At 37.4% G+C, this 19,079-nt stretch overlaps 1 protein-coding gene across 3 annotated transcripts in view; it reads right to left on the bottom strand.

Moving 5' to 3' along the window:
• The window catches only part of LOC139975073 (FERM, ARHGEF and pleckstrin domain-containing protein 1-like), a 71,387-nt gene extending 52,427 nt beyond the window's left edge, over positions 1–18,960 (bottom strand). The window contains exons 1-5 of one of the 3 annotated variants that reach the window (XM_071982686.1): positions 18,729–18,960; positions 14,866–15,329; positions 4,599–4,703; positions 3,629–3,671; positions 731–809 (exon numbers count right to left, since the gene is read on the bottom strand). In XM_071982686.1, coding sequence (XP_071838787.1) covers positions 731–809; positions 3,629–3,671; positions 4,599–4,703; positions 14,866–15,291 — 653 coding nt within the window. In that variant the 5' untranslated portion in view covers positions 15,292–15,329; positions 18,729–18,960. The remainder of the gene's footprint in view (positions 1–730; positions 810–3,628; positions 3,672–4,598; positions 4,704–14,865; positions 15,330–18,728) is intronic. The other 2 variants (XM_071982685.1, XM_071982687.1) reach the window with 2 other exon arrangements.
• Positions 18,961–19,079: the final 119 nt, after the last annotated feature.

Here is a 19,079-nt window from a genome sequence, read left to right as displayed (position 1 = left end):
AATCTCACAAAAAGGAAAGAAAGATAATGCTGCCTCTTTAAGAACTAGTTTCAAAGTTTTCTTCTAATCCATTCAGTAGCTATTACTGTAACAACAAATGGACAATCGCCACTTCCCTCGTAGGCAATTCTCATCCCTTATCTGACGACCGAGTCAGTAAGACGGAAAAAACTGGGACAGGCTGCTAGATGTTTTAATGGCTTTGCTCTTTTAGCCTGTCAATAACGTGAAAGCCAAGCTTAAGTCAATTAGCATCTCTCGATAAGACCAACTAAACGGATGGGATGCAGTGACCGAAGAAAGACTGCTCGCAGAGTTCATTAACTGCTCAGGTGGAATTCTAATCACTAATGGACTTTACCTCACTCCAGCTGACTTTCAAATCTAGACATCGGGGCTCTGGCTACAGTGGTCAGTGATAGATCGGTTAAAGCGGTAGTACCGTCAACTTCTAACTCTGGCCACAGAGGACAGTTAAACATCCTAAAAGTACCTAGTACAATATTATAAACTCTTGGATCAGCTGCCCATGGACAGTGAAACACCTTAAATCTGGCTACAGGTTGGGGAGGGGGGCAGTGATCTGCTTAAATACCCTCTGGACCTTATGGACCCTCCATTCTGTCTCTGTAAAACAAGTATCTTTTCCAATCTTCCTATTACCATGTGTATCCATTGCCTGTCTCCATCTAACTTGATGATACCTCAAGCACCGAACCAACATACTTACTTTGTAAATTCATCATGTAGTTGCCCAGGGTCAGCCAAATAAAATTTCACAGAAAAGTGGAACAGGACTTTCTTAGGTGCTGTAGAAAAAAAAGAAAGAGAAAGTTAAATGGAAAAAAAGATGACACCTCTCCTTCATAACCTGCCGATAATTTACAAGTTAATCATCTGGTCTTAAAAGATTGAGGTCGGGTGAATTGGCATTCTCTTTTAGACCTACTTACTAGGTCATACTTTTTGGTTTGTCACAAAATAATATTTTCTCCTGCTACAATTTAAGTGTTTCATATGATGGGCCTCCACGCAGAGTTCAAGAATGTTAAATGAGTCAGCAAATGAGTGGCGCATGTGATGGTCTTGCACATCCATCTGTACTAATCATCTCCACAATACTTTTAGTTAAACTTACTGAACTGCCTAACACACTCTCTCGGACAGAGTTTTATTAGCCAATTTATTCACTAGCACTTTTGCACAGAACTGTTTGCCCTCCTCATTATAACCATGGCCTATATATGTACACACATTAAAATTCCTAAGCCCCTAGCAGTCGATTCTCCAGGGATGGCAGAGGCATCCTGATTGGTCCTATTCCAAGCCATACCTTACACAGAACAACATTACGCTATTCTGGAACTCTGTTTAAAATCTGAATGTGAATTAAGGTCACCTTCAGGTAAAGTGAATGGGGGAGGGGGGAGAGGGGGGGAAGATCTAAATGAATCTTGTTGAAAGGAGTTTCTAGTTTAATATCTTCACTGCTGCTTGGTATAGTGATTACATCTTGAATCCTGGCATAAACATTCCTAGGATGAATGCATTTTCAATGTGTTACAAGGGGTTACAATTTTCTATCCATGGGTTAAAGTCTTTGGCTACTACTATGCTAACTGCATTTAAGCATGTGTACACCTTGAAAAGGAAAAAGTTGTAACAACATGTTATTCACACCTTAAAAAGAAAGCAAATCATGACTCGTCGCATGTTAGCAACATTGATTATTTATTATAACCTTTCATTTTGTCTCAGCATTAAATCTATTAGTGTTGTTCGAACTCAAATCTTTAATTGACTTCTAAGTTGGTTTCAATTTAAACGATAATACGTAGGGGAAGAATTTTAACAAAGTATCCTTTTATGTTTGGTTGATCATATGACTTGTGAAACAAAATAATATTGAACAACAATTGCATTTACTAATAAGTAATATTTATATAGCGCATAATCAGCAAAGCTGCTCAAAGCGCTTTACAAATGTAAAACCTAAAAACAAATAGTAACAAAAACCTTAATATTAAATATATAGAACCAATAAGGCATAAAATGTAAAAGCCTAAAGCAACAATATAAAAAACACCCGTACTAAACCATCATAAAAAAAAAATTAAAAAAGAAGCCCAAAACGAATTCAGAAGAATGTAAATAGTAAAATAGATTAACTCATAGTCAATGTTTAAATATAAATAAGTATGAGAAACTATAGTACAGTAAGACAATTATTGTAAAAGACTAAAACAGATAGTTATAAACAACCAATACTAAACGATAATAAATAGTTCCAATCGTAGCATCTATCTATATAAACAACTTACTATTCTTAAATGTTACCCAGAGGGAATATCAGCCAATCAGTGGAAATTTATGAGTACCAGCAACTTTCTATGAAAACTACACTATCCCATGACATATATAAGATGCACGAGACAAGACCATATTTTGGAATAAACTTTGTTACTTTGATGTAAAGAAAAGGATGATGAAACAAGATCACTCCCTCTTCGCCTAGCAGGGACGGTTCCGACCACATCACGATGGCTGATCCGAGGAGGACACACATGTGGTATAGATTACACAAGATGGCCCCTCTACGGGAGTTAAAAAACCTAGAACTCACATGAATAAAATAAATAATATAGAAGAACCCTGCATTGCTGAAGATGATGAACTTAAAACCACTGAACTGCTGCATACACTATTGGGAGGACAAGAATTATATTAGCAACAGACAGCAGCACACAGGATGGGATCAGGAAATTAACCACTGACAATGACAACATCACAGCATGTAGGGAATTACTTTAAACATTACTCGACAACATGAGACTTCTGACTGTACACAGTGGCCTACAGTACTTAGATGATTTTGAACTTAAACAATGCTCTAAAATGTCAGTTTCAAGAAGTTCCTCTGTTTTCAAAGGTCGAGGTAGGTCAGGGATATTGCTGTTATTATTGTTATTATTTTTTAAATTGTTAGATAGTCATTGATTTGAGGTAACTTTGCTTAACACAAGGGTTCCCCCTCCCCCCCCCCCATGACCTCTACCTTAGCACTGAATACACTTGAGGAAAATGCCAACAAAGAATAAAGGTTGAGGAGGAGGAGGTTTTTGAAGTGTGTTTGTTAATTCCTCTTCTCATTGGGCAGAAGATAAACTGGACAGGAAGTGGTGTGAGTCATGGTCAAAGACAACAGTGACCAAACACAGTGTCATCATTCACAAGATGACTGACCAGCTATTAAATACCTGATAAGATGTGACCACATAAACCCAGCAGTTCAAAGATTAGTGAATGACCACTCAGTCACTTAAATCACCTCTGCTGTCCATCTAATGGTTTTGCGCCAAACTATTTGACCCATGAACAATGATTAATTACACTGTATGGGGAGGCAGGAAGGATATAGTAATTGCTTACACAAACATGTGTTGTCAACAAGATCTGTAACCATAGCAGTTATTGCACACAGCTATAATGTAAACTAACCACAGTGGTTAGACAGATATATCTACAATATAACACAGCTATAATGTAAACTAACCACATTGGAGGTTAGACAGATATATCTACAAAGTGTTAAGAAAGTTTAATCAGAATAACATATTCTGTTACTTACAATCAACTTGCTTAGTCAACGGCTTTTCTGGCTCAACCCAAACCTGGCAGAAAAAAGAAAAGAAGAATATTGCTAAGCAAGCGTGAAAGCAAGAAAAAAATGGCGTCTATTGCATATTCACCTCACACACTAATGGGTTGTTAAAGTATGTTAAAGGTAACTTCCAAAGGTAATACCCAGTAGTGGTTTTCAATAAACATCTCCACCGTAGGCAGGGAATAAGTTATCTAGTATCGCATCGAAAAAATGCTAATCAAAATGTTCAAATTCCTATACAAGGCCAAAGATACGTAGCAGTTTACCACAAGAACCATAGCATTTTCAAAGAGACCAAATTCAGAGCCATCAAAACTGCTACATAAAAATGTTAAACACTAATTGTTTCCACTGATAGGGTGGTGACAATCTTGAATGTTTTAAACAGAATTGGTGGTTACCAGCAACTATTTTTTATTTAATCAGTTCAATCAGGCAGTTATTGCTACGACCCTTATGCGACCATGAATGTTGGAGAAGTATGCAAGGGCTTACGGATTACAACTTTCATGTTGGGTGGCTTCCCCTTCCACAGTTTATCTCAAATTTGGAATGTCTTCAATTTGGAGAGTCATTTCAGATGGAAAAACCATAGATTGCTCTTGGATGAAACCCCTAATTCCCTATGACCTAGCCGGGGGTCGTCTCCCGGTTGCTAAGCCCCATTGCTTCAAATGTTATCCACTCGGACACAGCATTGGTAAAGCAAGTAAGCACAGCCATATAAAGCTACCAGAGAATGTTCCATGAATCTCGTATTTAAACTTCACCAGTAGCATCGAAAAGTTACGCTCAACTTTTTTACATGATGGAGGTGAATGAATCTGATTTCATTTCACCCTATAATCAGTTGATGTGGACCAACTTATGAAAGTAACCCTCAGGAGATGTCAATTTAAATTAAAGGATGAAGAATGGTTTCTTTTATGCTCACCATTTTGTTCCCTTTGCTATAATATTCAATTCCAAAATAGTCCAGCTCATAGAGGTTGATGTGCCGACAACACTCCACAAATAACTCACCACCAGAGGCATTGTGCTGATGAAAGAAAAGAAAAAGAAAGAGGTCCTTAGATGTTACCTACAGCAAAAGGCACTATCACCTATATATCCTGAGAGAAGTATAGATGTAGCCATTAATGTTCAATACCTGAAAGGAGATACTTGAAGAACTATAGACATACCATTAATGTTCAATACTTGAAAGAGATACAAGTTTGAAGAACTATAGACATGGCATTCATGTTCAATACTTGAAAGGGATACTTGAAGAACTTATAGACATACCATTAATGTTCAATACCTGAAAGGAGATACTTGAAGAACTATAGACATGGCATTCATGTTCAATACTTGAAGGAGATACCTGAAAGAACTATAGACATGGCATTAATGTTCAATACTTGAAGGAGATACTTGAAGAACTATAGGCATGTCACTCATGTTCAATACCTGGAAGAGAAACTAAAAGAACTCTTGATGTAGCATTAATGTTGAAAGCTCATTTGTTTAGCACAGAGTTTGGTGTGTAGCTTTAATATGTAATACTTCAGAAGAGACAGGCCTACTTAACTTAGTGAGACATAGCAATAATGTGCCATACTGTATCTGAGGGTGATATCTAATGGCCGTTTTTGTTTGGTATTCATTAATGTTACATAATGTACATTATTAATGTTACATATTATATCATTAATGTTACTAGTACTGTACATCTAACAACAGATCTCCCTCCAGATTAAAGGGTTTTACTAAATTCTCTATGACAGTACTTCTTGATAAGATCAATCCTTTTACTCTTTTACAGATTTAGGGTCTTTCAAAAAAATTTGGACCACTTTCTCCAAGTCTGTGAGTTCAAACAAAAAAAGCTACATGGCATCAACTGCTATTCATTGAGAGGAATGCTGCACGACCAAAATTTCTTTACCAGCAAGTGATATTTACATGGCAAATGATTTGCATTGTGTCAACAATGTTTCTTTCAGTGGTAACTGATTTCATCATAATTTCATTTCATAAAAAATTAGTATATATTGGAAATCAAGTTTATGAGAATTTACATGTTAGATACAAATTATAAAGTGCTGGCTTTTTAATGAATTGCAACACTCATTGAAGACCACACCAGATTAAATATGTATATAGACATGTTGAGTTGTTTACATACTGTACTATAGTTAAAGAGTACAGTATGTGGAAGAGAGTTGCTCTGACAAAACACAGCATTATATAAGACAGTGTAAGGGATTATTGACTGCACAACAACAACCCTAAACTTGGCAGAGCAAAGATTGAAGCATGCTGTGCCATTAGTACCGAAACTATTTAGTTTTCTTCAAACACAAAACCAGTCAGTGGACCATTTGAGCTCGGAGCAAACATTCCACTCCTGACCTTGTTGACAAAAGGGCACAACCCTCCAACCGTGAGCTGTTAAATTTCTTACATGTGTGTAGAGGTTTGCCCACAAGTGAACTATTCCAGATTAGTAACTAACTAAACACCTCCATGTTACACCAAGATCCCAGTATTGGTACTACAAGGTGTAGGAATAATCACCCAAACATCATGGAACTTTAGTTTGACAGGGAAAAAGGGAACTACTAGTGGTGTTAACGACTCTCTCTCACAAATCCGACTGAACTTGTCTGAAGAAAATTGAAAAGACTTCTAAAAACAAAATAAGCAGAAAAAAATATAGCAAATATGGCAAGACAAACCTGGCCGAAACAGGTCAAACTTTGAACTCTCATGTCGGTGTCAAACTCACATCTCTTTCTGATTTTTGTGTGAAATTGGTTTGTGAAATGTGATCTTACACATCTGACAGCAATATTCCAAAATGGAAATTGAGAGGTTTAAAAATCGATTAATTTTATACTTTGACTTACGTTCATGGATAATGGCCCGATGTTATAGAGGTTCCTCACACAGTCAGATCAGGAAACTCTATCAGTCTATATCTGTCTTTACAATGTATAATTATCTAGTCTCAAGCATACCATGGATGGACAGTACCGTTTCGATATGCTCCTTTAAAGTCGTGAATGGAATAACTTCAACCAATCAGCAAAGAGTATACATTAACAATGGAGCCTGAAAGGTTCCCATTCTACTGATGGACAGTTTAATAGAGAAAGAGAGATGAAGATGGAGACTCTATCCATTAAAGCCACCTCTCCTCTTCTCCCTCAGTTTCACAATTAGATTATTACTCAATTCTCCTTGACGATTTCTTTATAATTATTAGAGCGTAAAAGTAGTTATGGATTCCTTTCAAGACTGACCTTACAGACGGGTGTCGGAAATCAAACTATAAGCAGTGCAGCTCAAGGGTTGATAATGCCCGCACTTAACTTTCTGCAGTGCAAGGAGTTACCGAACATTTCAAACTCTTCCTCGATGCTCCCTCACCCAATTTTCATGTCGTCATCCCCCCACACCCCCCCCCCCGCACACCCAGTCCCATTTTCTGTACATACAAGGACTAACACCTTGAAGTGCTACCTATGTGAAAGCAAACTTCACAACTATGCGTACCTTTGACCTAGTACCAAAGGTGTATTATAAACTTTCAGTGAAAGATCTCACTCCTAAAGATACACCTTTATAAAGCAGGCTTAAAATACTAAAGTTGCAAGATCTGTAGATTCTATAACATCAATTCTACTTATATGGAATAACAGATTATTTCCGTGCAATGATAGTTGACCTATAAGTTACTTCTCTGGTTGCTTTACCACAAGTTTTACTCCAATTTGTACTGAAAAAACCAACACAAAATCACACCCCAAAACACACTAGCATTGCTGTAATAATGACAATCATTGCACTGGCAGCAAATTGATATGCATATAATCCGAAAGTCTAACACAAAGTTTATGAGCCATGAAATTTGGTTAAAAGGTCACAAGTGGACAATTATTTTTTGTAACAATTCTCAATGAAAAACTACTTTTTGAATTCAGAAGTTTAAAGAGGGACCACAAAATCACATGACATTATATGAAGAAGTTAGAACTGCCCATGTGTATCTTAAACTGATAACCAGCCATACGTGCATGCTGCTAAGTGAACTGACTTTAAAAGTGTATGCTTGAATACTTCAAGCATAGTAACTGGTTGTTGAATAAATGAATATATTGCATTATAGCATCCACTGAAAATTCTGTACTCAGACACCTGGTCTGAATAATGCCTGCCAGGACTGTACACAATAGAATCAGATTCTGCACAATAGAACCTTCTTTACAACAGTCTAATTGGTTGCTGAATAAATGAACATATTACTGCACCCCATTACTCATTGAGAATCTGGAGTCACCAGTCGCTGACTAAAACTAAAAAGGACTGTAACCTGCCATGTCTGAATACAACAATATCTACTTCACAATAGTATCTACACAACTGTGACTGGTCACGTTAATAAATGGAGACATAACTACAATCCACTACACACTGAGAATTCTGGAGTCACCAGGTTCATCTTAATACTGCTATGACTGAACACAATAGAATAGACTTTGACCCCGGCGGAAGAACGAGATATTATCTTTACATTCCGTGACTAATCAAAGACAATGGTTGATCCATGTTAAACTGTAACCGTTGCTTTATTGTCTGGTGAGGGCATTGTTAGATCCTGAAAACCAAATATGATACAATAATAACAAAAAGTTATGCTATACCTTAACACTAAACTGGGCCTACTGTACATTCCTCTTATGATGATCACACACAGTTGTAACTCTCTCTACACATGGTGTAATGCTTTCTGGTTTGATTGACAGAGAACCCTCTCTGTGGATTTGTAGTGTACAGGATGGGCCAGGTCTTAAATCAAAGTTACTGCTGAGAAGACTACAGGTACACGACTACAGTATGGGTAACTTCATCAACACCACCAGTGTTACAATATCCATGTCCATTAGTATCAGTTCATCAGTTGGCCACTTATGTTAGAATGCCATCATTGGTAACAAGTCTTAGTCTTCAACAGTACTTTCTCGGAGTTTCTGACTGGCTAAATTATCACTAGACAGTAAGGGAGTGCTACTTACATGAAAGACAGGCCTCTCTGTGACAAGATAAATGCTTTGCGGGATTGAGGGGTGGCAGTGAAAGTATGTTGAACTTTCAACATCAAGGAATTCACTCAGTCCTTATGCCATACTCACTGTTGAAATGACATAAATGCAGACATGTTGTGTACTGTTTGTGTGGAGCCAGATAAGAGTAAAGAGAAGCCACCATAGTTTCCAGTAAGGGACCAGAGCCCTTTAGCATTTACAAAGAAGACTCATCCATGTCAATGAGGATGATTGCTCCCTCTAGTATGTTTGTACCCACCTTGTCCCCACCTCCCCTCCCCAACAATCAAGTCCCCTTTCCCCCTCCTTTCATCCCTTTTGTACCTGGACTACCACACAGTATTCTTCCAAGCCCCACCACATCAACCTATGTATGGTAAGTGGACCTCTTTGCTTTTTAGAAAGAGATGTGAATAATTAAACTAAATATCTTTATTTCATACATTTTTCATGAACACTCACATTTATTCCTCTCATATTCCAAATCTCATGTTCATTTTGATTCTTCCAATCTCCATTTAATCATAAAATTCTAAAGCATTCTGTTCTCATTAACCAGAAAGCCTGAAGCAATTTGTGAAATGCCTGATCAAAAAAAAAAAAAAAACCCATCAATTGGTCATCTGCAAAATATGAAAAAAAAAACTAAGAAAACTGCAATTTCAAATCAGTTTGGTCGGTTTAATTTATCAAAAAATTGGTCGGAACCGACGAGAGGCAATTTGCGATGGAGTGAAATAAGATCGAGAGAAGAGGGAAAGGATGAAGATGATGATCAAACATCTGATTGGATTTTATCTTTTGCAGCTCATCCCTGAGGCAAGATGAGTACGCAATTTCAAGTAATCCTGCCTAGAGTGCTGTACCCACAGTGCATGAATGCAATGTATTAATGAAACTTGACAGACAATTGTCAGCAAACCAAGAAATAGCAAAAATGAACCCCAAAACCTTAGCATTAGTGTTGCATGTAATACCGTCAATCCTGTACCAAATTCAGAAATGGTTCACAAGAGGGATAAGCTGATGCAACCTGTATGTATCATTAACAATAACATTTTCGGTCTAGACTTTACTGACAACTTCAATGACTCAGAATTGTCAGTGTGTTCTTTTTAAATACTTCTCTTTCTTAAAAGAGTGTTAAAAATAGTTGTCTTTTTTTTCTATCATAAGTAATGTTATTCTGAAAGTGGAAATGGGTCACTTATGGTAAAAGGAACACTCGAAGAAGATAACATGTTTACACAAGAGAGCCAGCTTCCATTCAAGGAGTCCAGCACTTCACTTGCACCAGATGAGTTTTATTACACAACTATTTTTTTCAAATGTTTTAGACTCCTCTTCTTACCCTTGTAAGGAGGAGGGAGAGAGGGCAGATTATCAAGAATGAAATCACAGCAGAGTGTCCTCAATGTTATCAATTTTCTGAAAGTTCTCCTTTTTGTTTATCTCAACATCACATAGTGTAGATGGCTTCATCCTCTTTGGTTATACTCTACACAGACTGCACTAAATTGCAAATTTTGTCTTCTTTGTTCAAAATTTCCCGTAACCTAGAGAGTTGTGTATTTTTCCAGTGTATTATGAGTGAAGCTAATCCACAGCCCCAACTCTTGACATTTCATGTAATATTCATCACACTATATATGATATATTCACTGAGCTAAGAGAATCACTCATTTTATTACAGTTGTGACTGCCGCATATTCCTACTTCATCTCATTATGAGACAAGTACTGTAGCTGCCAGTCATAATCAAAGCACCAGTGTTAATAATATACTGTAACCAGGGAAAAATCTCAGAGTAGCATTTCCCTGGCTGTAACCGAAGAATGACCTGTTTTAACTACTGAATACTAGAGAAGCAAGTAGCCACTACCACCGATGATTGCCTTGTCTCTTCTGTTTACAGTTAACCACAGCAGAGAAGATGCCAAGAATGCTGCACTACTTATTATTATGCACCAACACAGGTCTGAAGGATTTCATTTCATCTCCTCCTCCCGTCTCTCTTTCTCTCTCTCTCTCTCTCTGTCATAGTACCGCTCACTAGTGACATTGTGTAGGTGTTTTTCAGTTCTGCATAGTCAAGCAGAATCCCTTTGGGCTAGTAGGACTGCTTCACTTCTTTGGCTGCTAGAATTTACTTTGGGATGGAAACAAAAAAGGACTTGGAAACTTAGCTTGTCAATTTTCATTCCCGAGGATATAAGAGATGGGTTGGATTTGGATCAAGTTGGGGTAATACAGAATAATTACACAATGATAAGTGGAAAGGTTTTCTACTTTTCTAGGCAATGCCTTAAACAATGGAACTTGTATACAACTTGCTTTTCAATGTTTCAAATACTATTTTCATTAAATTTCCAACAAGGATTTTAGAAGCATTGCACACTATTTAATGATGTATATTTAGTGATAATACATGTAAAAATGAAAGATGATGTGGAAAATTTCTCCTAAGCTTGCATTTCTTCCACCTCATTCTTTTCCTTCCACTCTGCTTATTCGTAACTTTCTAAAAAATGGAGGAGAACTGCATATTTAATTGACTCATTTACCGTTTCACTCATCACAAGTTTTGAAAGAAACCAATAACAACAATGACCTTCATCACTTAAGAAAATGCAATATGCAAACTAAGTACTAAAGCCTATGTGATTCTTATGTAGACTGTATAGTATAATATGTATAACCAATAAACAACCTTGAATTGTTTTCATTCACGAGTGCGGTGCGGTTTATGCCGTAAATAGCAAGCCGGTTTGTAATATGCATGGGCATATAGGCGTGCTGGATATATCAGGGTTGAAGTAACCGCTTCTTTATTTTTATTAAATATAATTGTATTTATGCCAATAAACTGTCATCCGTTTGGCGTGCGTGGCCATGATATTGTATAGTATGACATTTTAGCAAATTATTTAACAGAGATCTGTAAAGTATACTGTACCATAGCCTGAATGTCCAGCAGAAGACTTGGCGAATGTAAACACTATAAATGGCACTATAAGAAATAAAGCAACAAACAGTTCTAGACTTCGAAGTACAGTTATGGAGTTAGGACCGCAAGTTTATGACCACAATTAGAAACTGGTATTAAACGAGGCAAGCTAGATGTTACACAGCTATATATTTAAGTGGAAGAGATACAAATACATTCAAATAATGCAGCAATATATTGCAATAAGTTGCAATAAATTGCAATATTGAGGACAAAAATTACTTCTAATTTTTTCCAGAAAACAATTTAATTGTCCACTTTTCTTTTGCAAACTTTGTAATAATTTATCTAAATTGTCTTCAATAGCAAAGTTTGCAGAAAGAAATTATTACAAACATAACACTGAACATTTATTTTTCACTAGTCAAATTATAGTTGTATAAGTTCATTTGTGTAGAGTACAACAGTTGGAATGTGTATTCCACTTTTGACATGATTTCACACAATGAAAGCAATGTTCCATTGAAATAGCAAACTACCTCAAAGTATGGGAAACACCAAAAGAGGATGATAAAGTTTCTCATACCGAGACAAAATCTGGTAGTAATTTGGAAGATCCAGGATTTACTGAAAGGACAAGCTGAAGACTGAAGAATTGAGAATTTGGTATATAGCAGGTTCAAGGAGAGGAAGTGGGCAGCAACCCTAGAGGTAAGGGACTCTGTGCAGGCAAGGTGCTGCTGCATGTTGAGGGTTTGGTAGATGTTTTGAAATGGCATGGGTATGAGATGATAGAAATACAATTAAGATGCATTTAATATATGTGATTGAATCTGACATATTTTCTCAACCCTGAAAAGGCCATGTCATTTGAAAACCTTTCTTAGCAAACAAATACTTTTCCCTTAAATTTACAAATCAGAATATACCAAGAATCAAGGTACAGCAAGTGGCAATGTTGGGAAACTTTACGTTTAAAGTAAATATACAATATATACATATTGTAGACAACAGATCAATTTTCTGTAATTTTCTCAAAGCATGTACATCATAAAAAACAAACATTCTTGCTAAAAAGTAAAGAATCTCTCGCTGGTAATCAGGCATACAGTAGTATTTTCTAAATTCCTTTACTTTGCCAATTACTGTACATTTCCTAACTGTGACCATAATTCAGTCATGCTCTTATAATGCATTGGCAATTAACTCAATTCAGCATATATTTTTTGTTCCCCTTAGCAACGGTCTTCAATTAAGTGCACAATTTCACCATCATCACTCCCTTCCAAGGGCGTCCCTTTGTTTGTAGTGACAATAGAGCGATCCTATAACAAGGTTCTATAGTCATTATTAACATGTGGTGGCTACAGTGGTTTACAGTGCAATAGGAGGGGGAGATGGATCTGTTTACCATCAAAACTGTGTGGAAAACTCAAGGTTTACAATTTCTGCTTCAGTGACTACTTTCAAACCCATCTGGTCTTGTGATAAAATCTTTCACTTTTGTTTGGTTCAGGGGTTGGAATGTCAAGCTTTACAGTACACTAGTCAAGCATAAGGACAGGAGATGAGTACTTGTATTCATTCTAGTGAAATGATTGAAGTAGCAAGTTCCCACTGTTTGGAAGGGTTGATTTTTGCCAAGTGGGTGTGTGGTGGTATCTTTCACCAGTCTAGAAGACATATTTATGATGAGACACTAAAATACTACTAATACATTGTTACTACTTCTGCTACTGGACCTCAACATTATCCTACACCAATGTAAATGGCTTCATTTATATAAATTGTTTTTCCAATGCAATGAATGTTTTTCTGTGGACTTTACCTTGGGAATCAGCATCTGCTAATGAAACAGTAGAATTGAACCCACTGTCATGGGATGGATGTAAAGATTTATTACAGTACATGCCATAATCCTGTAATGTGACTCAAATAACTTGTTCAAATTTCATGTCAAATAAAGGAGAGAATTAGCTGACAATACTGAATCAGTATTTGTTAGGTACTGTATATTCTTAAAATTAGTGCAAAGAAAGGGATGTCTGGGCAACAAAAATGCTGAGATCGCATGAAATAGTATCACAGAAGGAATAGAAAACAGAGATAGAAGGCGGTCTTCTGTGACTGAATGCGGTCAAATGTTGATCGGCACTCACTACACTAGTTAATGTGTTGTATGTAGAAAACTACTTTAATTAGACTCATAACTTGAGAAAGGAAACTTGACTAAACAAAATTACCACACTACAAGTTTTATAAGGTTTTGGAAATCAAATTCACACTATGATCAAATTTTTGACAAAATCAACAAAAACCTGCTTTTATGTTCAAATAATGTCCCCAATATATCCAGGTGAACTATAAATATAAAACAAAGGTCAAGTTCTTCACCTATCTCTCTTTCACAAAGTGTATTTAATTGGCTTCCCTGCCAAGTTTCACTGGTGAAAGGTGATCTGTTAAGTCGTTTACAACATTATCAAAATAAAATAAAAGTGTTAGCAAACTGCTTATCCACTAGAGAGCCTGTATAATAGAATGTGTAAAAGTAACATTATCACTAAAAATGAACCTTGATTTTAAAGTTACTTTTGGAAACTTTTTGTTGCATTTATATTGCACACCCTGTACTATGCTCCATGCCCTTATAAATAGTAGTTAAAACTGCGTTCCAAGCTCCTATGAAGACTGACTGCCTGTAATTATATAAGAGTAATGAGCTATTCTAGATAAAGTGTAAACATTGAAGGTGATTAAGAAAGAATGTACACCATGTTGGTAATAAAGTTCTCCTCTAGATAACAACTTAGAAATCAAATCAAACTTTATTCCAGTACTTAAGCTGTGATGGGAATAATTGAAGTAGGTTAAGGGCACTGTGTCAAAAGTAGCATGCTGACGAGGCTGCAGTTTTCTATAGCCAGGCTATATGGGATGTGATGTTTCGTGCTATGCAGTTTCACACAATTAGGCACTGCAGTTTCTCATCGTATAGACGACACTGCTGGTCATTCTCTGAGATAATCTCTACCTCATTAATATTGAGCAGACCTTCCTGCAGGGGGTATTTTGCAGGGGGCATTTTTTAGGGGGCATTTTGCATAGCTGCTGCAGCGTTCGTTTTTTGACACAGTGCCTCACAGAACCTGTGCACCTACCGGTACTTCCACTGACATAACCGTGTCATCGAGCATGTGGACTTTGCAGGGCATGAGACGCCCTCGTTTGCTAGATCGGTAGAGACTGTCAGTCCTCATCGAGGAGGTGTGGTCGGAGCGGGCAGTGCTGTACGAATGAGTGGGCGTCATGGACGGCGTGGTCCCATACGACATATCTTTTTCGCTGTAACGTTCCATGGAGGACATGTGTTGGGAGTCCATCGTAGCTCCGTAGGTATATGAGTGATTGCCCGGCATCGGCGACTGTGTGAGTCCATGAGGGGGGAGATGTGGGTCCTGCTCCGGGTGACCCTGACGACCCATAGGATACCCCCCGGAATGGGGAGTAGAGTGGGGAGTCGGGTACGGGTTGGCCATGTTATTGGAGGTGTATTCTGCTGAGCCGGTGATCGACGACTGCAGCATCTCTAAGTTGGGTCAGTATTCCACTGAGCTATAAAGACCTGAAAAGAAATCAAAAAGTACAAATAAGAAGACTTGAGGTGAGTCTCACTGTACTGTCACTTCTGAGAAAGTTAAGGGAAACTACCACAATTTTCTGCATTGCATCTTAAGTAAGAATCTGGTACATCACTCGTTTATAATACACCGACTATCGCAATGGTCAAAACTTGAAATCGACCGTGTTTCTATTTTATCCTGTATTTCATCCAATGACAAACAGGAATCCAGTAAATCGAATGTAGTACAACAAAAAACAAACTGGAAATCCTGTTCTTCCAATACACAGATCCAGCAGGATGCTACAGTACATTGAAATGTCATTTGATAAACCAACCACAGGCTTCAATTTGTTGAACAAAGGCAATAAAACAACTTACAAACTCCCCTGCAGTGATTTATAAAGAACATGTTCACCTGATGCTGAGCTAAGCTACATGCTGTACACATGCACTGTACATGTAGTAGGCTAGTAGCTCAATGTATTAAATCTATGGTGATGTTAAGTGCACACATCCTCTTACTCAAGGTGAGTAAGAGGTTATTTTTCCTGGCCGCTCTCATCACAGACAGTCTGCTAATATCAAATTCTGAACTTCCTGAACACGTCGGTCGAGCTGTCTACAATGGTACTCAAACATTATATTGTTTACACTGTAGTATTGTGATAAGTCGGCAACACCAGACATGAATTACTCTGAGTTACCGTTGCCTGATAAATGACACACGGCTAGATACCAGTTCTGCTTCATTTTACAGTCTAGGTGAACATCTTTGGTCATGTCTATGGATTCACACATTAATCAATACCTTATACAGGGTACATACAATGATGAACATGACTAGTCAGCTACTGTAATTTCTATAACAAACTGACTGCAGATGTTTGCTTCAATGTCTCACCCTGCAGGGTTTGGATTGTTCGGACTACCAAACTCAACTGTGGAGGTTGTCCGGGAGACGGCTAGCTGCTTACATTAAATTCATATCTCATTGTAACTAAATAACCCCAAATAGGGAAAAAGGAAAGTTGCAATCATCCCAAAGCTGGTGTTTTATTCACCAACTTACACATGTATCTTCTCATACAGAGCACATCCTGTGACATGCTGGTTATTGCTGTTCTGCTACATTTTTACCAGACTGTAACCAAGTTTGCTGTTCTGAAAACCAAACTGTAAGGCTGGTTGTCCAAATCCTTAAAAATTTGCCCTGCCCTGTCCTGCCCTGCCCTGTAGCATTTATTATATATCATAGTTTAAAGTCTGCTTCTATTTAACATCACACAAATGCCTACAAACAAAAGTTCTGTAACATGGAGTCTGTGTTAAAAATACATGGTGAACACACACTCTACCCCATGATTATATTATTAAACATCACACATACACTTTTCAGTTAATTACTATTACATCTATACGAGTGTTAGCTCAGTGGTTAACGCTGGTGCCTTTCAATCATAAGGTCCCCGGTTCGAGTCACTCCCAGATTAATGTATGTCGTCCAGTTACAGAGGTGTTGACAATTAACAATTCATCATCATGGATGTTAAATATGAATGTAAGAGACTGACTTCGGTCAGCTTGCGGCTTTGATAAGCCAATGAGGCTTCTTCTCGAGTTCCTGCTTGCAGGAGGATCTAAAATACATACATACAACAAAGTTGGCTAATAGCTCAAAGAGTATTACAGCAGTTTGAAGTTAGAGTGTATGTCATGATAATCCTTCGTCCCCCACACAAACATCCTGTTTGTGCTCACTGAAAAGCTCTAGAGATTTATTAAATTCAATCCTCACATCCTTCCTGTCTTACAGTGGTTATGAGACAGAGTAATAGTCTAATATCTTCCTGTAATGGTATAAACAATTGACTTATTATAACATTGATGGTTAAGTTAGAGTGACGTTAAACACAGTAGACATCGGAAGAGGTTTGAGCACTATGTGAAGTCAGTGACAGTAACAATAAGCAGAGGGTCGGGAGAAGATTGGGATGGTCAAGTGGACAGGAGGATGAGGGACACACATTGTACTCCTGCAAAGTTAGAAACTTAGAGGTAGTGGAAGACAATGGCTCATGCTACAATGGAAAGTAGTTCTGATGCTTGCAGAAACTCAAAATTGCTGTTGGGTGTTAACTATCATAATGTGATTAATTGAGTCCCATTTGCAGCCAGTTGCACCTTTCACACCTATCAGTTTACAAATATAGAACATAATTGAAGCCCAACCTGCAAACTTGTGTGGAAATGCTTACTGAGAATTGGTTACAATCTGAACATTTTATTCCACAGGCTTGTTGCCTTCCAATATAGTGTATGATTTGGTACATTACTGTATAATCAACAAATTTAATGTCAGGCACTGTTGGAGGCATTTAATGTTTTACTATACTGTTCCCATTAAAGAATTTTCAGACAAAGTGGTCACTCAAATTCATCCATCCTAACAACCTGTTGCGAACATAGTAACTGCTCTCCTACCCTTTCAATCTTCATTCAAACAAGGCTGTCACAAAGTTGACAGGTTACTGAAGTACCAAAGGTATTCAAGTCATTGTGTACAATTTTAACAACACATCAAAATTTTGATCTACATACTATTCATAGCCCTGTATCTCCTTTTATGCTGCTCAACATGCATTAAAATTAAATTGAAAACTAAATTAAAATTGCCAACTCTCCAGGTGCTACTGGAGTTTCCCTGCTGTAGTTCTATTTTAACCTATCATAACTAATCCCTCTGCAAATTTTTTTTCTTGTTTTGATTTTTAAACATTATCAGAGGGATGGCGCACATGTTTTAACATGGGGACAATTGACTTTGCTTCTGCTTAAATTGTTTATGCCAAAATGTTCAGCAGTGCAAACATGACTTCTTGGTGATGAAAATTGAAACTCTCCTTATTCTGTGCAAGACTAGGTTGGCATTGGTGTGTAATACATTTCATTCATTCACCTTTATTCCAGTAGGTTTTCCTAGCCTGCCTGCGCTAGGTGTAAATTAGGCTAACATCAAAACTTGGTACAAAAGTATTACATATTCCTACCGTAGTCCTACTATTTTTGTCATATATTGTCACAAGGCAACAACTGTAATGTGTCACAAATGACTAAGCCGGACTTTTGTTCTCGTTGATAGGACTACGCACTAACGTTAATGAATCATTCATAGTATTACGGCTATTTATACTGTTACTAGTGTTAGGCCTTCCTCTACCCCTCTGAATACAGTCTAATGGGCCTACTACTACTATTTGCAAGGCCTAACGTTAGCACTAAGGTAAACTCCTCTTCATCAGCGAATAACATTGAAGGTGATCATAATATTTGGGGCTCTTTCGTACACGACCAGACAAAGTATAAATTTTGATATAGGCCTAGGCTATACCACCAATGTACCTTACCGTTCTGTCGAAGAATTCATTTCCAAATGGGTTAAGAAGTAATCCTATATATCCAGGGCAAATTGTTAGTTTATTTGTACCCTCGCATGCTATTGTGGAGTTGTCTCCTCGGTACGTAAATCATATGAGAAGTGTATGAGTTTAGACGTCCAAAAATGTAACACAGTTATCATGCGCACGGGTACAACACAGTACCAACGGTATGTGTAGGGGGTTGTTGACGCTTTGTAGAACTATGAAGGTATGACTACAACTATTGAAACGTGAGGTTGGTTAATTCAATAAACTTACTCCCCCGCAAAGGTTTACGCGATAAAACGACATTGGAAACTTCGTGGCGATTTTT

This window comes from Apostichopus japonicus, chromosome 10, assembly GCF_037975245.1.
Source record: "Apostichopus japonicus isolate 1M-3 chromosome 10, ASM3797524v1, whole genome shotgun sequence".
Lineage (NCBI taxonomy): Eukaryota > Metazoa > Echinodermata > Holothuroidea > Aspidochirotida > Stichopodidae > Apostichopus > Apostichopus japonicus.
This window is presented reverse-complemented; position numbering and strand designations above follow the sequence as displayed.